The sequence below is a fragment of the Sardina pilchardus genome, chromosome 8, assembly GCF_963854185.1.
Source record: "Sardina pilchardus chromosome 8, fSarPil1.1, whole genome shotgun sequence".
NCBI lineage: Eukaryota > Metazoa > Chordata > Actinopteri > Clupeiformes > Clupeidae > Sardina > Sardina pilchardus.
In genome coordinates, this window is record NC_085001.1 from 5,769,833 (window position 1) to 5,789,209 (window position 19,377).

General features: G+C 44.6%; 1 protein-coding gene across 1 annotated transcript; it reads right to left on the reverse strand.

Moving 5' to 3' along the window:
* Positions 1-786: 786 nt before the first annotated feature.
* LOC134089392 (uncharacterized protein K02A2.6-like) lies at positions 787-8,401 on the reverse strand. Its single transcript, XM_062543834.1, has 3 exons — positions 4,398-8,401; positions 1,130-1,193; positions 787-831 (listed from the first exon to the last, which is right to left on the reverse strand). Exons 1-3 carry the CDS (start codon positions 8,348-8,350, stop codon positions 787-789), a joined length of 4,062 nt encoding a protein of 1,353 aa, XP_062399818.1. The 5' UTR covers positions 8,351-8,401.
* Positions 8,402-19,377: the final 10,976 nt, after the last annotated feature.

Consider the following 19,377-nt stretch of genomic DNA (forward strand, 5'->3'; position numbering starts at 1 on the left):
AAGTTCAGGTCCAGCGCACTGAAATAACTGAAAAGGGGCAGCTCCTATGTCTGAGCCGGTGCGAAAGACATCCCAGCGACGGATAAATACGTTCCATTCCTCTACTGTAACACCAGCGTCAACTTTAGGCCGATCAAGTTTCGGGCTGTGTGGAGTTGGGGCCAGCGGGGTCTGATGGACATATCCGTGATTGGTCAACAGAGCAATGGCGAGTGCTTCAGACACATCTCTGGTTTTGAAAGTGCAGCCAGGAACAGAGCATTCAACGACGACCATGGCTTCTTCATGAAGAAATACACTCCTCAATGTCAGAATATTGGTTTAATGACAAAGATGAAGAAGCCCTGCAGCAATACACAAAATAGCAACATAAGCTACAACTAATCATTCCTACATAACCATGTCGAATGTAAACATTGATCACAACAAAATAGTAATAAAGGATAGACTTACATGAATTATGTTCACAACATCTGCAACAAGAATGTCTGTCATACAGGCAACAGCAATATGGCTAACTCCTAACTCAGTCGGTAGGCTTAAAGGGATAGTTCGGGTTTTAAGACACGAAGTTATATGGGTTCCCTGTCAGCAACGTTGTGCATCAGCACTGACTTACCCCCCGACAGCGTCCTGTGAGCCGAGATCCAGCCGGTTTTTGATGCTGAAGAAAGTAGTCCGGCAAGTTGCTGGGGTCAGTTGCAGTCTGCAGGATCAGAAGATAGGGGGGCGTCCTAATAGGACTTTCTGTCCAACGGGGGATAGCCTTCTAATCTTTGCATCCAGTCACGTCTGTTCACCGGCGAGGCCTGGGTTACACACTGTGGCACACTGTGGCACACAACAAAGCACACTCCACACAACAAGTGAGTTCGTCACACGTAAGCACAGCACTCTGATACACACGTAGGCAGGCGGCGGGTCGGTTAGGCAGACAACACTGGTGGTGGTCCCGTAGCTTCCATGGGAGGGGTCTGATTTAGTATCCGCACGTCAGGTCGTCAGGCCTGGGTTACACACACACGTGGCAGAACAGAAAGACACTCCAAACGATCAAAGGAATTAGTCACGCTTCAGCACAGCACTCATACACACGTTAGGCAGGCGGTCAGTAGGGCGACGTTAGTACGGGTTTGTCACGGCTCCTCCAAAAACCGCCACCAGGCACAGCGGAGTTGGTCAGGCCAGCTATCCTGAGGCAGAGGGGATAGAGGAAAGGAAAGCAGTACAACACAGCAGGGTAGCAACAGTGGACACTGGGTTACAACAGGCACAGCAGGCTAGTAGAACGTCGCTACGGTAGAGCAGGATAGCAACAGTGGGCACTGGGTTACAACAGGCACAGCAGGCTAGTAGAGCGTCGCTACGGTGGAGCAGGATGGCAACAGTGGGCACTGGGTTACAACAGGCACAGCAGACTAGTATAGCACGTCGTTACGTGGAGCAGGATAGCAACAGTGGGCACTGGTTTACAACAGGCACAGCAGGCTGATAACACGTCGCGTTATAGCTAGCTAGCAACGATGGGTACAGGGATACAACAGGCACGGCAGACTGATAACAACTCGTTACAATGCAGCAGTCACTTATCTCGTCCTCACGATCAGTCACAATGTCCAACTCCCTCCCGTCTCGTGAGGGGCCTTCGTGGAGGTTCCAACTTGTTATTCCAACTCGTGATCGATTCTCAGCTCAGCTTTCAGCTCACTGCCATCCGTCACCGCTTCCTTCCTTGAGCTCCTTGTCCGCCCGTTCCTCCTCTCGATCTGAATACAGAAAGGTATAAGAACACTTTTCCCCCAGTTAAGCCCCAATCACTAGCTTCCCAATTACGCTGCCCACCTGAATCCCATGATTGCATCTTTTAGGTCTATGATTGCATTAGGTTAACTACTGGGGATAGGAGGCGGCCATCTTGTGCTACACAAAAATACTTCCCTTGGGGAAACGTGAGCCACCAAAAGTCACACACACAATTCCACCTGGTGACAAATGCCATAAGGTGCATGATGTCATATGTGGTGTCATGAAAATCCTGGACCATCAATACATAGCTTGTTCTGATATACCATGTTTGGTTCAGGAAATTTGATGCAAAATATAGGTCTAATTCCGTTGTAGTGAAATATGTAACGGTTGCCAATGGTTGCAACCATTAGGGTTTTTTTAATACCAGTTTCAATCTGAAAATGTCCAGGATTTCAAACTGTACAATTGTACCAAGTGTCATGCTTTTATGAAAAAAGGGGACTATTATCACATATCACCTGTACTATTAAAGCTCATGAAAACGGCTGAAAGTGCACTTTTTGGCCTTTGACCTATGCACAAAGAAAGCCCATTTTGACAATGTTCCACCACTTGGATTTTCATGGACTTTTACCATGTGATATGGGAAGGTTTCAGGAACTAAATACAGCAAAAATCATTTCTGTTGCAATTAGTTTTGAGTTGGGTGTTTTTTTTCTCATAGAATGCCTGGACTAGACGTGCAAGTTGGCTGTGCACTAAAAAAAGAGATAATTAATTTACCCTTAGACAATTCCTGCAGTTATCCTGAGTAATCCAGTCCTTGACATTCAGAGATGCGAGTCATTGACGAAAAGTAAGTTTGTATGATGTTAATGTAGCAGTATGGTATACTGTGGGCACCATCAGGTAGGCTACCCCTGCTGATTGTCAAACAATTAGTTGTCAGCCAATCAGGGTACAGGGTGGTTTTTATAAAAGTCAGGTGGCAGTGTGATTAACTTGTGACTGACACGGAGTGCAAGCCCTGCTTCCTGGTTCTTCACATCCTCTACTGTGGGTCTCCGGTCTGAAAGATGCTAGCTCGCGCAACGCAGTTGGTATGTTAACCATTTCCCTTCCAATAGAGATTTCGTTGATGTAGCCTAGTCTCGTGCGGGATGGTAAATGCGTGTTTTGTTGTAGGCGATCACCAGCTGGAGTGGGTGGAAATGCTGTTGGGAGCTACCTGAATGGGTTGCTACCTCCCCTTTGGTAGGTAGCCTCTTTTGGAGGTTGTTTTTACTTTTTGTGACTATTTTGAATTTAATGACAATGCCGTTATTTGGTGCATCGCAGGAGCTGCAAGTTGAAGTTCACGGAGCTACAATAACACCCCCCGCTCACGGGAAGGGAACACTGCTGCTTTGCCGACCCCTGCTTTGCCTGCTGTTGTGTGTCGCTTGGCCTAGCTTGATGCGCTATCTGAGCCAATTGACTGGTTTAGTGTCAATGTGCGCCACTTGTTGGACTGTTGAGTGTATGTGCGGTTACGTCTGTCTTCCACACTGGTAATCGTCTAGCGAGATGGCTGCGACCTCTCCGAATTATGTGTTTATGTACAGTATGTAGCTTGTGTCAGTTGTGTCAATCTTTTTGTATTCGTGTGTCATTCATTTTAGTTCTGTCTTCCTTACTTTCTTAGGAGCTGAGCGCCAAAGGTGGAGGGGCAGTACTTGTGGTGGCGGCGTCCCTTTTTTCAAGGTGTCATCTCACTTTAAATCATGTTGCGGTGCTGTGTGTGTGATTCCTGAGCACGTATGCCTTTGGGTGATTTCTGCAATAGATGTAGGCTAACTTGCCCTAGCTATAGCCTCCTCCACGTGTACGTGTGTGTGTGTGTGTGTGTGTGTGTGTGTCAGTCATATTATTATGGACCCACGTCTCTCTATTTAGTAAACAAACTTGTGTGCCTTTATTAAACCCATATTATTATGGACCCACGTCTCTCTATTTAGTAAACGAACTTGTGTGCCTTTATTAAACCTGGTTAACATTGAAGCAATATTCCTCTGGGTGAGATTCCCAGAGTGGCGTAGTCAGGCTGTCCAAAATACTGCTCTTGCCACATTAACATCGAGTTAATTCACACTGGTATGCAAGAGGTTTGCTAATACACTTAAAACTTGCTCTTGACATGATTTCTGTTGTAACCGAGTGTATCTTTTAGTGAAACCACGCACAGACCAGGACAATGGTTAAGTCACTTTTACTAGACTTCATTTTAACGGCAGCCAACAAGATAAACATGAAGAACCCATGTTCCCACATTCTAGCCTGGGGAAACAATTCACACAACTAATGGTTCCTAGGGAAAACCAGTCCTCTTACAAAAGCCTACACACTTTTCACTATGCAACACTTCTCCCCCTTTAAGTGCAAACATATAATAGCACAAATCAAACCCCAGTCTGGATACCTCAGTCCATCCCTGGTTAGAAACATATAAAGCATACACATGTTACTTAACTACCATACCAACAATAACAAAAAGTTCTATCCACACAACTTATTGCTGGTCTCATTTGTCAACATTTTTTTTTTTCTTTTTAACATTTGGAAACACAAATAAAGTTTAACAGGTCAGTCTATCTGGAGGCCTATGTTGCCTTGTTGATCTTCTTAGCTCTGGTGTGATGTCCCCAACATCAGGAGCAGGTTGTGCTCCCCCGAGCAGGTTTGGGGTGGAGGCAGGTGGCGCGCCCTGTACTGACAGTTCTGCAGGTGACACTTGCTCTTGCTCAGGTGCTTGAGGCCCCTCACTAGCGCCTCCCGAGCTGCTCACACCATCCTTGTGCCCAACACTCTGACGCTCCTCCCCACCTGTATCATAGCGGTCACGCAGATGATCCTGGTGCCTTCGCACCTGCCTGCCATCCGACAAATCCACCAGAAAAGACACTGGACCAGACTGGTGTTGAATAACTCCCGGCAGCCAGGGTGGACCAGTGGCAAAGTTTTTCACATACACTCTATCCCCTGGCTGAAAGAGTCTGTCTTTCGCATGTTGGTCCCGCCTCAGCTTTTGCTTGTCCTGTGACCTGACAACTCTTTCTCCCACATCCGGGTGGAGGAGATCCAGGTGAGACTTTGGCCTCCTTCCCAGTAGCATCTCCGCCGGGGCTAATCCCGTAGTAGTGTGAGGAGTAATCCGGTATTGGAACAGGAAACGAGAAAGTTTGGTTTCCAGAGAGTGTCCTGACATTTTTCTCAGGCCATCTTTCAGAGTTTCAACAGCTCGTTCTGCTAGGCCGTTGGAAGCAGGATGGTAGGGAGCAGTACAGACATGACGGATCCCATTTTTCTCCATAAATTCTTTGAAAACCTCACTGGTGAAGGTGGGCCCATTGTCCGACACCACTGTGTCTGGTAATCCGTGTGTGGCAAAGATGCTCCTTAGTTTCTCAGTGGTAACAGCAGCAGTCATATTTGACATGATATGCGCCTCGAGCCATTTCGAGTGTGCGTCCACCAGCACTAGGAATGTCTGGCCCATAAACGGACCTGCAAAATCCAGGTGGAGCCTGGACCATGCACGGCCCGGCCACTGCCATGGGTGAAGCGGCGCAGCCACTGGCATCTTCCGGTTACTTTGACATTGCGAACATGCCCTGACTTTCTCTTCTAAAGCCCCATCCATCCCAGGCCACCACACGAATGACCTGGCGAGGCTTTTCATCCGGGATATCCCTGGGTGGGCATCGTGCAGTGCCTCCATCACCTGCGCCTGCCCTGGGGAGGGAACGATCACTCTGGAGCCCCAAAGGATACAGCCATCAAGAACACTCAGTTCTAGCTTGCGCTTGGCATAAGGCTGGAATTTCTCCTGCTGTACAGCTAAAGGCCAGCCCTGCATCACCCATCTTCTAACTTGTGATAACACTGGGTCTCTATCAGTCCATGTTTTGATCTGCTTTGCTGTCACAGGAGCATTAGATAGTCTGTCCATCAGAAAAACTGTCTCTGGGGGAAAAACAGTGTGGCCAGGTGTTTCAGGGAGCGGCAGGCGACTGAAAGCGTCGGCATTTGCATTTTCACTACCTGCCCTATACACTATGTGATACTGGTACGCCGACAGGGTCAGTGCCCAGCGCTGGATTCTTGCAGACGCCATGGGAGGAATGCCTTTTATCTCACTAAACAGACCCATTAATGGCTTGTGGTCTGTGAAAATGGTAAAAGGACGACCATACAGGTAGTGGTGGAAACGTTTCACAGCAAAAACTACCGCTAATCCTTCCTTTTCTAATTGAGAGTACCCTTTTTCTGCTGCCGAGAGAGTACGTGACACATAGCTGATGGGCTTTTCGGTTCCATCCTCCATCCGGTGTGAAAGGACCGCCCCCACGCCATAAGGGGACGCGTCACAAGACAGGATGACATCCCTGTCAGGGTCGAAGTGCACCAGCAGTCGTTCTGAATGTAAAAGTCTTTTAACATGCCGAAATGCCTCCTCCTGTGCCTGCTGCCATTTCCATGGACTGTCTTTGTGCAGCAGCCGATATAGAGGGGCAAGTACCGTGGAGAGATCAGGTAAGAACTTCCCGTAATAGTTCACTAGGCCCAGAAATGACCTGAGCTCTGCTACAGTCTTTGGACTAGGGGCCTCCTTTATCGCCCTCACTTTCTCTTCCACTGGAGACAGACCTTGAGCCGAAATCCGATGGCCCAGGTATGTGACACTTGGAGCTTGGAAAACGCACTTACTGGTCTTCAGGCGCAGTCCAGCATCTGACAGTCTCTTAAGCACCTGGTCAAGATTTTGTAAATGTTCAACTGCCGTTTTACCTGTCACTAAAATATCGTCAAGGTAGACTGCAACACAGGGAATGTTTTGAAGCAGATTGTCCATAGTGCGCTGGAAGATAGCTGGACTGGACGCAACGCCGAAAACCAGACGGTTGTATTTGAATAGCCCTTTATGTGTGTTAATAGTCACATATTGTTTAGACTCCTCATCTAGCAGTAGCTGCTGGTACGCATGACTCATGTCCAGCTTTGTGAATGTTTTTCCACCAGCTAACCTAGCAAACAGATCCTCCACTCGAGGTAGGGGGTATGTGTCAAGTTGGGAGGCCTGATTAATCGTCAGTTTGTAGTCTCCACATATTCGCAATCCGCCGTCTTCCTTCAGCACTGGCACTATTGGCGCTGCCCAGTTGGAAAATTCAACAGGCTCTATCACACCTGCCTGCTGCAGCCTCTCCAACTCTGCCTCTACCTTAACTCTCATAGCATATGGCACCGGGCGTGGTTTGAAAAAACGCGGCTGAGCTTTGGGGTCCACACACAATTTCACTGTGGTTCCCCGGAGGGTGCCAAGCTCATCCTTAAAAACATCTGCATATTTGGCTGTTATGTCATGCGCTACTGTCATGGTCTTGATTTCGCCCCAAATTTCTCCCCAATGCAGGCGAATTTTCTGCAAGAGATCACGACCCAGTAAACTAGGCCCCTCCCCCTGAACCACTAACAGTGACACTGATGCCTTCTGTCCCTCGTAATCTATGTCCACATCTATAGCCCCAAGGAGGGGGATGCACTCACCCGTATATGTTCTCAGTCTAATATTGGTCTTTTTGAGTGCAGGTGCCTCAGTTGCCCTCCACAAGTTGTGGTATGAGTGTTGACTTATCACTGAAACTGAGGCCCCAGTGTCCACTTCCATTTTCAGGTCAGTGCCATTTACTTTCAGTGCTACATAGATGGGCTCAGCCCTGGACTGGCTGATAACATGGAGGTTGAACATGTCAAAAGAACTCTCCTCCTCTTCCTCAGGCTCGTCACCCTGCAGGCGATGTGCGCTTCTGTTGGGCTTTGATGTTCCCCAGTTCTTCCTTTGCTTATTTTTCGTTCCCCTGCACATTTTGGCAATATGGCCCTTTTTCTGACAGTTATGGCACACAGAGTCCTTGAACCCACAGTCATTTGCAAAGTGTGTCCCCCCACACCGATAACACTCTATTGACTTTTGGGACTTGCCTTTCTCGTCCTTTGATACGTGACGAACGGCATCTGGCTGCGCAGCCCCGTGTGCTTGTTGAATATCCTTAGTGTTGATTGCCGCCGTTTCCATTGCTTGGGAGATCTCTAGCGCTTTCTTGAAAGTTAAGTTAGCTTCACTCAACAACCGACGCTGTATACTATCCTCGTTAATTCCACAGACCAGCCTGTCGCGCAACATATCTTCTAATACTGCACCGAACTCACAGTGCTCTGATAATTGTCTCAGCTCCGCCACAAATGTGGCCACTGTCATGCCTTGCTTACGTGAATGAGTATGGAATTTGAAGCGTTGAACAATGATAGATGGCTTGGGGTTGTGGTGATTTTTCACTAACGTGACCAGGTCCTGGAAGCTTAATTCTCCCGGTTTCCGCGGTGTAGCCAGGTTGCGTATCAGCTTGTACGTCTTGGCCCCGCAGGCGCTGAGGAGTACAGACCGTCGTTTTGACTCATCCGTAATGTCGTTTGCCACGAAAAAGTGCTCCAGTCTCTCAACATATTCCACCCAGTCACCGTCTGTCTCTACGTATTCACTGAGCGAGCCAACAGTAGACATGATAACTGGCTAATTGCTTAACTAACTGCGCAGTAACTTGGATTTCAACTGTATAGGCTACTCAGCAACTCCACCGCCGTTATCTTCGGTTTTAATCCTCGTCGCCAGTGTTGTAACCGAGTGTATCTTTTAGTGAAACCACGCACAGACCAGGACAATGGTTAAGTCACTTTTACTAGACTTCATTTTAACGGCAGCCAACAAGATAAACATGAAGAACCCATGTTCCCACATTCTAGCCTGGGGAAACAATTCACACAACTAATGGTTCCTAGGGAAAACCAGTCCTCTTACAAAAGCCTACACACTTTTCACTATGCAACAATTTCCATGAAGTAATATACTGTAAGTGTTCTCTGAAATTATAATACTTCATGTGTTTAGCTTAAGAATACTGTTTAGCGTTTCTACCAAAGATTCTAGAACAGAGCAAGATGGATCACTGGCCGGATAATACCAGAGAGGGTTAAAGCGGAGCGAGAGGCGCAACGTTTGATCATTTCCGCATTCTGTCTTCGCAAAGGGGAGGGGGGCTAAATACCCCTTTAAGCAGACCTGTTAACATTCGAACTGAACTGCTTGCCAATCTGACAGAGATCGATATCCCACTATGACGTCTTTGCGACACGCCTCTTTAAGCAGACAGGAACTGTTCGAAGTTTTCTTCCATAGAGATGCATTACGTTCCTCTATCTTGTCACTAATTTGTCCCTTAGAAGCACACATAAATTATAAATGTTCACCCTTTCACCAAATGAACTACTGTATTAAATGAAGTGTAACAACCACGAGGTGCCGCTTTCGACCACAACATCGGAAATCCTTAAATAAACAGTCCGATAGACTGCCATACTAAACATGCCTTTAACTTTGTCAAACTACTTTATGTCCCAACTGTATGTGGCCACGACACTCTGTACATTATAAGTTTATTCATGCTGTTGTATGGAACCTGTTGGAAGAAAGCTCAATAAAGAAACTAAGGAGAAACTACTGCTTCACAACCGGTGTTCTAACTGACACCACCCAAGCAAAACAATCCATCAATCCATACAGTCCTTTATAGACAGGTCATTTGCTCAACTTTTTGGGCCTAGTTTTCTGTCAAAGTTTTCTCAATGGATTCCTGGTCAGAACCCCTATTGAAACAGATTAAGACTTGGGGCATGTTAAATTTTGTCAAAAAATTCAAGATGGCCGCCGTATGGGCAATTCCATATCAGTTGGAACAGGTCCGACACCACGGTCCTCAGTTTTTCCTGATTTTTGGTCAAAATGTTCCTCCATGTCTCATTAGAGGAAAACCAAATTTTTAGCTTGGTATCTTGTTCAGTTTCTGAGATATGGCTCTTCAAATGTGGATAGACGTGTCCTAAAAAAAGGCTGAAAATGCCTGTATTTAATGAGCACCACTTTTTTTAAACCCCTCTCCTGTCTTAAGCCTACCATATTATTTTCTAAAAATTTGAACACTGGGGCAGTACCCTGTTTAGTTGTCCAATATCACAAAGGAATTATAGTCCTTCCCACCATTGAAGACTTATTCATCGAAACAAACCCATATTTTTTTTAAAGCAATAAAAAACAAAAAAAAACTGTTTTTGTTCTCTTATGGTCATGAATGGATAGCACTCACATTTTTAAAACTTTACATATATATAGTCCATGAGTAAGAGAACATGTTGAAAAAAAATTGAGATGGTAAGTTTTCTTATTTCGAGGCTATGGGCCTTCAAAGATGGCCAAAATTGTGTTTTTTCCTAAAAATGCCAATTTCATTGCCTTTTTTCAAGGACAAGATGAAATGCAAATCCAACATTTCTTTTTTCCTGCAATAGTATGCCACTTTGTAGACCATGTGAATGTGGTAGATCCGACCTGTCCATTTTAATATCCCCTCAGTACATGTCTGAAGTTAAAAAAAAATGAAAAATTGTCGGCTGAAGGAGGTGTTGGTTTGATTTTTATGAACCTCCTAGAAGGACATTATGGGGTTTAACCCCATTTTTTATGTTTGAGGGATCAGATTGCCATCCTGTAAAATATATAAAAATGTTATATCCCATTTTTACTCTTTATTGATCCCTTAGAATATGTCCAAAAGTTGTCAAAAATGAAAAAGGCGACTAAATTGAGGGGCCAAGTGGATCAAGTCACACAAGGCTAAAAATGTAATATAAGACATATGAGATACTGAGGGAGAACACTGTGAAATGTATAACCCCTGTTACGATGGCCTTTGAACCCACTGTGTCCTTAACTGAGGTTAAGGGCTAAAAACCACCAAGGTCCGGTGGTCTCCAACTTTTTCATATCTCTTGATAGAAAATTTATAGAGACTTAAAACTCATATATGTTGTTCATCTCTTCAAAGCGTTTTTTTGAGACCATCCATGACTTCCTGTGATAACCGGAAGTTGGTTTAAAACAGGAAGTAAACTTTAAAAAGGCTGTTGTTCATCTCTTCAAAAAGCCGGTTTGAAGAGATGAACAACATGTATGAGTTTCAAGTCTCAAATTTTCTATCAAGAGATATGAAAAAGTTTGAGACCACCGGATCGGTGGTTGGTGGTTTTTAGCCCTTAACCTCAGTTAACACAGTGGGTTCAAAGGCCATCGTAACAGGGGTTATACATTTCACAGTGTTCTCCCTCAGTATCTCATCTGTCTTATATTACATTTTTAGCCTTGTGTGACGTGATTCACTTGGCCATTTTAAGCCCCTCAATTTAGTCGCCTTTCTCATTTTTGACAACTTTTGGACATATTCTAAGGGGTCAATAAAGAGTAAAAATGGGATATAACATTTTTATCCTGTTTATTGGACGGCATTCCGATCCCTCAAACAGAAAAAAATGGGTTGTCCTTCTAAGAGGTTCATAAAAATCGAACCAACACCTCCTTCAGCCATGACAATTTTTCATCTTTTCTAACTTCAGACATGTACTGAGGGGATATTAAAATGAACAGGTCGGATCTACCACATTCACATGGTCTACAAAGTGGCATACTATTGCAGGAAAAAAGCAATGTTGGATTTGCATTTCATCTTGTCCTTGAAAAAAGGCAATGAAATTGGCATTTTTAGGAAAAAACACCATTTTGGCCATCTTTGAAGGCCCATAGCCTCGAAATACGAAAACTTACCATTTCAATTTTTTTTCAACATGTTCTCTGACTCATGGACTATATATATGTGAAGTTTTAAAAATGTGAGTGCTATCCATTCATGACCATAAGAGAACAAAAACAGGTTTTTTGTTTTTCATTGCTTTAAAAAAAAAAAAGGGTTTGTTTCGATGAATAAGTCTTCAATGGTGGGAAGGACTATAATTCCTTTGTGATATTGGACAACTAAACAGGGTACTGCCCCAGTGTTCAAATTTTTAGAAAATAATATGGTACAGTAGGCTTAAGACAGGAGAGGGGTTTTAAAAAAAGTGGTGCTCATTAAATACAGGCATTTTCGGCTTTTTTTTAGGACACGTCTATCCACATTTGAAGAGCCATATCTCAGAAACTAAACAAGATACCAAGCTAAAATTTTGGTTTTCCTCTAATGAGACATGGAGGAACATTTTGACCAAAAATCAGGAAAAACTGAGGACCATGGTGTTGGACCTGTTCCAACTGATATGGAATTGCCCATACGGCGGCCATCTTGAATTTTTTGACAAAATTTAACATGCCCCAAGTCTTAATCTGTTTCAATAGGGGTTCTGACCAGGAATCCATTGAGAAAACTTTGACAGAAAACTAGGCCCAAAAAGTTGAGCAAATGACCTGTCTATTAGCCCTCATTAACCCTTAGATGCATAGGCTACCAATACCTACACTCTTCCATGAGTGGGGTCAAAAATGACCCCAATTAGAATGCATGCGTTTTTTGCTGATAAATAATAAATAAATATAATAATAAATAACTCAAATAATGTCTTTCATTTTGGTTAAAGATGATGATTTTTATTATATATTTGTCAAAAAAATAATGATTTCATGTTGGACATATTGATGTATCACTTTTTATTAACATTTTATTACAAAACAGCTTTTAGAAAGGCTAAAAAGGTAAACATCCTAAAATGATCTCAACATAGGTGAATAGGGTAACATTTTTAACTTAGAGATATCTTCATGAAACTTTGTGAGTATTCAACTGGTAAATAGGAGAAAAAAACGTATCGCAAGTTTTCTGTATTTATGTTTAGATATGCTAATTAGGTCATGTCTAATTAAATATTAAATAATATTAAATTAATTACATAAATGTTACGCTTTTTTTCATTGTGGTCCTATATTATTTGGAAAAAAAAAGAATTTATTAGAAGCTAAAGAACACATCTTAACCTGGGGTGCCAATAATTATGGAGGGCGCTGTAACTGGGTTGGTTAGCCCACACAAAAATAGAGGACTGTGTTGCCTCCTGGGAGGGGACGCGCATGGCACGGTGCTACAACATTCCCATAGCGTCTTCAACGCAGCGTCTCGTGACTGATATGGAGGGGAACGTCTAGGTTACCAGGTAACCACGGTTCCACGAATGAGGTAACGAGACGCTGCGTCGCCTTGCCGTGCGTTTCCATTTTTTTACCCTAATAGGACGACAGAGTCCTTTAGGACAACTTACTGAAGCTGTATAACACCAAGAGCCAATCACTTGGCTGCAGGCACGCGCACCTTAGTCCCGCCCCTGTGGCTATAAGTACTCGCGGCGTGCCTGCTTACTTCCTCAACCATTGCTTCAGCGTGACCAAAGAAATAGAAGCGCACGGCAAGGCGACGCAGCGTCTCGTTCCCTCATTCGGGGAACCGTGGTTACCCAGTAACCTAGACGTTCCCCTTCATAGCCAACCTGTGAACGTCTCTGTATTGCTCCATGCTGCTCTGTGTGCTGGTGGACAGTGGAATGCTGACGATGAGGAAACACGTGCTGGTACGCCGCAGATTGCTTCTGGGTCGCTTCAAACTTCTCTCTCAGCACAGAAATCGCCTCGCCAAAGAGACCGCCTGGCGACGGTGGGGCGTCTAGTAGGAAGGACTTGTCTCGGTCATGGATCTGCGTGAGATTCAGCCATTAGTGGCGCTCGAGGACCACCAGGTTCGACATGGCCCCGTGGCTTGGGCTGCAGCTTTCGTTGCACGGAGGTCTAAGTCGGTTACTCGGCGTAGCTCCTCCAATGTGTCGTCCTTCTCCTCTATCTCACGCCCCGCTAGCCGCCATCTCAGCCTGGTAGGATTGCAGCACGGCCATCGTGTTGAGAGCCGCACCCGCCTGACCCTCCGTGACATATGGTTTCTCCGCGATCGCGGAAGTAGCTCTGCAGGGCTTTGATGGAAGGAGGGGTTTCGACTTCCAGCGAGGCGCCGTGGAGGGGCACAGATGGGAACTCTAACTGTGCGTTCAGACCAAGAGCGACTTGAGCTTCCAAAATCGCTCTGGACGCCCTGTAAAGGACGCCGTGGGAAGCTTGGATACTTTGGCCGCTCTGACGTAGTAGCATTCTATGTTCGTTGCTGGTCGTTTGGTCGCTGAACCGCGTCATAGCTCATTACCATAAAGTTAAACCACTTTCAACTTTCTCTAGTCGCTCAAGACGCCCAAAACGCGACGCCGACGGATTAGTTGCTTCTGGCAGCTGAGAGAAGCCAGCTTCCATTAAAAATGAATGACTTCCGGAATCTTTGGAAGCTCAAGTCGCCGGCGGTGTGAACGCACAGTAATAGAGCTCGACAGTCCCGCCCACAGCCGATTCCTGATGTAAGAATCCAATACAATTTCTCCATTGACAACTGGAGAATAAGCCATAACATCATAACCGTCCATGGTAGACATAAAACCAGCTACGGCGTGACTAAGCAATTGTACCAGAGACACTTATATATGAGGAGACAAGGCACGCTGCACTGGAAAAATCGCCCATTGAAATGCATGGGGTAATTTCGTAACGCAAAGATGGCGGGTGTTTACACCGGTTTGCACATGTCCCGCCTCTTCCAGTGCCGTTGTTCCAATCATTTTGCCGATCCTTGGCGGTCACGCTTTTTGAAAGCTGCGTTGTGAAGAATTGAGCATGCGCAGTCCAAGATTACCAGTAACTCCTATTAGCTTGTTTGATTTGCATTGAGTTCAATGAGCATCAAACAGGCTAATAGGCTAACTGAAGAAAACTGAACAAAACACCATGCCTATCTCTAGGTATGGTGAAGGGTGTGTGATGATGTGGGTACATTTTAGTTCTAAAGACCAAGGGAACTTTATCAGGATGCATAGTATCCCGGATCCATGAAATACGTGGCCTTTAAAAATAAAAAAAACTGCCTGCCCCTATGTTAACCCTATGTGTTAAATTCCCATAGGGTTACATAGGGGTGCCAATATTTTTGACCTCAGTATTTTGGGAAGAAGATTTATTTATTTATGATACTTTATTCATTCACAAAGAAAATTGGTGTCCTTAAAGGTTGGATTTTTCCTAATTTTATTACTTAAGCCATTAAAATCAATTTTCAAAAGATGATTTGATATTCTTCTTTTTAGTCAACTTTAGCATGGGTGCCAACAATTTCAACCATGACTGTATATGAGAAATACACGAAAAAGGCATGCTTCAAACGTGCGAAGAGGCAGAATTGCCCGAAAGATTAGGCAAGATGTTAGCAACACTTACTACAACATGCTGAGTAACACACCCATAGAGCAGATTAGGGCTGGGAACCACACAAGCTGTCTCAGCAGAGATGTTCTATCTCTTATGAATTCGGAAAAAGCTCACTGCTTCATGAAAATGTGACATTGGAGGTTCTCCTCACACAGAGGATAATGCGGGAAACTGATGCCAATTATCTGCACGTCCCTGGTTACATCCAACATTTCCAGGTGGACCCTTTCTGTACCCATATGTATAGTGAAACAGGGATAGGGATCCTGGTTGCTCACCTCAGAAGGAAGACACCTGTGAGCCTGTACCTGGATGCTACAGGTAGTGTGGTGTCGAAAATCCCTGAACAAAAGAAGCGTGTGCTTTATTATGCTGTCGTTTTGGCTGGACAGGGTCGTGGCGCTCCCCCCTTGCCTGTGGCAGAGATGCTGTCTAATGACCACTCAATTCTCATCATCACCCACTGGCTCATGCGCCTTGTGCATACTGTGGCACAGTACAGTACACAGTGCACAGTGCGGAGGCTCGAGCACACAGAGACAGACTTCAGCTGGGCCTCCCTTCTTTCTTTCAACAAGGAAAACACCTCGCCAGGTGTTTTGCCACATATGTCAGGGCAGACGGAAGTGGAGAACCATCACGAGCTACACGGTGCTACGGCTCTATTCTGCCCACATCTTGAAAGCAGTCGGTCAGGTGATTGGTAAGCATGTGGCAGACAAAGGCCACAAGGAGTTCCTCATTTATGTGTTTGCCAGACTGCAGAACATCCAGTCCCTTGAGGAAGGGGACAGACATTTTCCGGGCCATGTCTGTCATTTTGCTTGCCAAAAGCAGGACCGCTGCTGTGGAGGTCAATGACCAGAAACTCAGAAAGTTGATTGGTGGGATAAGATGTGAGCCAGGTGAGATGGAGGACCTTGCCCTCATCGCCAATGATGTGGAGCCATCCAACACAGTGGGAAGATATCCCTTCAGAGCCCTTTTCCAAGGTGTGTCTGATGATGCTGCAGCAACCATTGACGGCGAGGAAGAATCCCCAGAGGTCGATGTCTACCACTGTCCTGCCATCCTCAGAGCCCTTCTGGTGCATTATACATGCCCATATTCCCCTGATGGAGTGGTGTGAGGCTGGGGGACTTGAGTCGCCATGCAAAGGACATTGAGGAGGAGACAGAGGATGGCAAAACAAGGGAGACGAATGCACATGTGGAGGGGTGGTTTGGCATAGTCAAAAACCACATCCTGCAAAAGAAAAAAAGGATGAGGCCAGGGACATTCATCCGTGCAATGTACACATCTCTGCAAGCCAGATATGTGGAGCACAGGATGAATAATAATTTGCCTGATCACATGCCAAAATGACAAACATCCAGTTTGCGGAGGAGTCGTGGGCCAGAACAAGCCATGACCTTGCAGCGACCACAACACAACAATAAATAAATAATAATAATAATATAATATAATATATTTATAATACTGTAAATAAAATCTCGCCTGTATTAAATAGCAGTGGCTATAGTGGGAATAGCAACAGCAAACAGAATGGGCAAAATATTTTTGGCCTACATAAAGTGACCTATCAGCCAAAATCTCACCTGGTAAGCATCAGTTATGCACTGTGAGTTAATGCATCCATCAGAATGGGTAAACATTGTTTTGTTGATGTTTAATGAACAATTTCCGCAAATAATCCAGTCCTTTCAGGACAGTGTCACTTGTAGTTTGTAGCATCTATGCATTGTAAGCAGCAGTCACAGCAAAAACCACTGCTTTATTGATTTTTTATGAGTGGGATTTAACGTAGATTAATGACTTGAAGAAGTCATAGGACTGAGTAAAGAGCTTGTCTGTGAGAAAAGCTTTAGCTGCAGGAACAATATTGTCCAGTAGATGAAGCTCTTACATTAGAGTTCTTATTCAAGCTAGTGGTAAGCAATACTAGAGATCCAAAAGTAAAAAGAAGCAGTGCAAGAGACCTTGCCACATGTTGTGTACCAAGTAAATTAACTTCTGTAATTAAATGTTACAGAGCAAAGGGTTGAATTTGAGGCCAATCATTAACCCTCTGAAGTCTAAATCCCCCCCTAATCTATTAAGTCTTGATGTATAATGTAAATCCATCACTCATGAAAAGTGAAATGCACGCACGCACACACTTACAGGCTCCCTCTACTAGCACGACTGACAATTTCACTGCATTCTTTAGTTTAGTAATGATATGCATATGTGACAAATAAACCTGCTTGTATCCTTGTAACTTTTGACCCGTATGGTCGATTTTCGAAAATGAGGTACCGTTGCGATCCTTTTGGCGATCTGCACATGAGCAAGACCACTCTTGCAGGTCCTCGGACATGCACATTTCTAGTCTTTCACTGTGAGTTTAAGCTTGCATGTGCCCAAACACTTGATGCTCTGTCCATTGTAGTCTTTCAGCGCAAGTGTTTTTCTTTGTGTTTTAGGTTTTTCTCTCATTGTTTTCACATCCATCACACTCATCAAATTTGCTTTTGCACCAGTAGGCCTATCCAATTTCAGCGTAATTATAGTCCCATTTATTTGCAGTGGTGCTATCCATTTATCTTCTTTAACAGCATATATATGTGATCTTCTGGTTTATTTTCACAGTTCACCATGCCAACAAAAAAAATGTGTCACTCAATTCAGTGTCCTCCACGACAAGAACTAATTTGCCTTTCTGTTTATCTTCTCTTTTCACAAAACACTGTTTAGCAAAATGGTTCCCCTGACAGTTATTGCATTGCTTACCAAAGGCTGGACACTCCCTTGGCTTGTGCTGTGAGCCACATCTCTTGCAGTGGAATGGGCCCTTTTTCTGTCCGCTTCGCATGCCTTGACGAGCGTTATCCGGCTTTGAGACGGCACCAACATCTGCAGTTTCTTTGACATTCACGCTAACAGTCATCATTTCGCTAAACGTCTTCACGTGTTTTTGGCACAACTCACTTGCATAGCAAATCTTGAGTGCTCCCTCTAGCGTCAATTCCACTTCTCTGAGCAGTCTTTCTCTGACTTTTTTTTTAATCTCCAATGCCGAACACGATCTGGTCCCTGATCATTGAGTCTTTGAGAGTGTGAAAATTGCACGACTGTGCTTTTATCTTCAGATCCGTCAAAAAACTATCAAAACTTTCGCCTTGCTGCTGCAGCCAAGAATGGAACACATTTCTCTCGTATGTCTCATTTTTCTTTGGAGAGCAGTGAGCCTCAACTTGCCTAGCACTGCATCCAATTTTAAACGATCATCCTCCAATTAAAAAACGAAAGTATTGTACACTTCAATGACTTGTGTGCCAGCTATAAAGCAGTAAAGCTACCTTTCTTGCATCCGGCTTGGAATCCAGTCCCATTGTCCTCAATATACAGACGAAACTGCTGCTTAAAAGTGTGCCAATTGCTGTCGACATTTAGCTTCAAGTGCTCGGGTGGCTTCAAACTATCCATATTGTCAAGTTTCACAATGCCTCCAGTAAAATTTCGTTCTGAAAGTATCTTCACTCACTCACGGTAGTTTCACTCCTGGTACCATGTTTTGTTCTCTTAAAATAAAGAACTGCTTTGTCTTTTATGTTGCTTTATTCCAAACATAGATTTACATGTGTCTCGTTAATTCTGGCAAGCTATACGTAAAATGCATTTACTTAAGGAACGCTACTGACAGCTAGTGGCCTGAGGTAGAATACTTTCTACAAATCATAACACCGACCAGGGCTATGTCCAGAAGTCAAGCGTGCAGGCTGGATAGTACCCTCTTCCCAGTAGCGTCTTAGTTAGCTCGCTCCCCAGTGACAGATAACATGACATGTGGGGGTGTCCTACGAAGCTTGATAAGTGGTATGTTGCACTCAAAGCCGGGGTATGCTGTCATACGAAAGTGGATCTGTTTTAGCATCGCTGTATCACCATGGTGTCTTATGCTGCCAACCAAACCTGTTGGGTGTCCTACGAAGCTCGCATAGTGGCCTAGCGAGGTATGTTGCGCTTAAAGCCAGGGTATGCTAGCCTGATTGCCATCGACTTGAAAGGCTCTGCGAGACTTTAATCTGACCAGAGAATGTCTAATAAGGGGAGTTTCTCCTAAAATCACCTTTTCTCTGGATATGATTTTTTGTGTAGAAATCGGAATATTGCGTGTGATTAGCGTGTGATTGCGTGAGTATTAGATTTTTTAAGTCCCTTAATTGCTCTAAAAAGCCTTTCAACCGTGTCAATGACGTCATTCATTAGCAGGGTGCTAGTGTGTTATGGGCAACAACGACCAAGCCTGTGAGAAACCAAAGGGCCATAAGTATTTGTTCATTCAACTTTCGACCTATAACCCATATTGAGCTTGCGGAAACTAA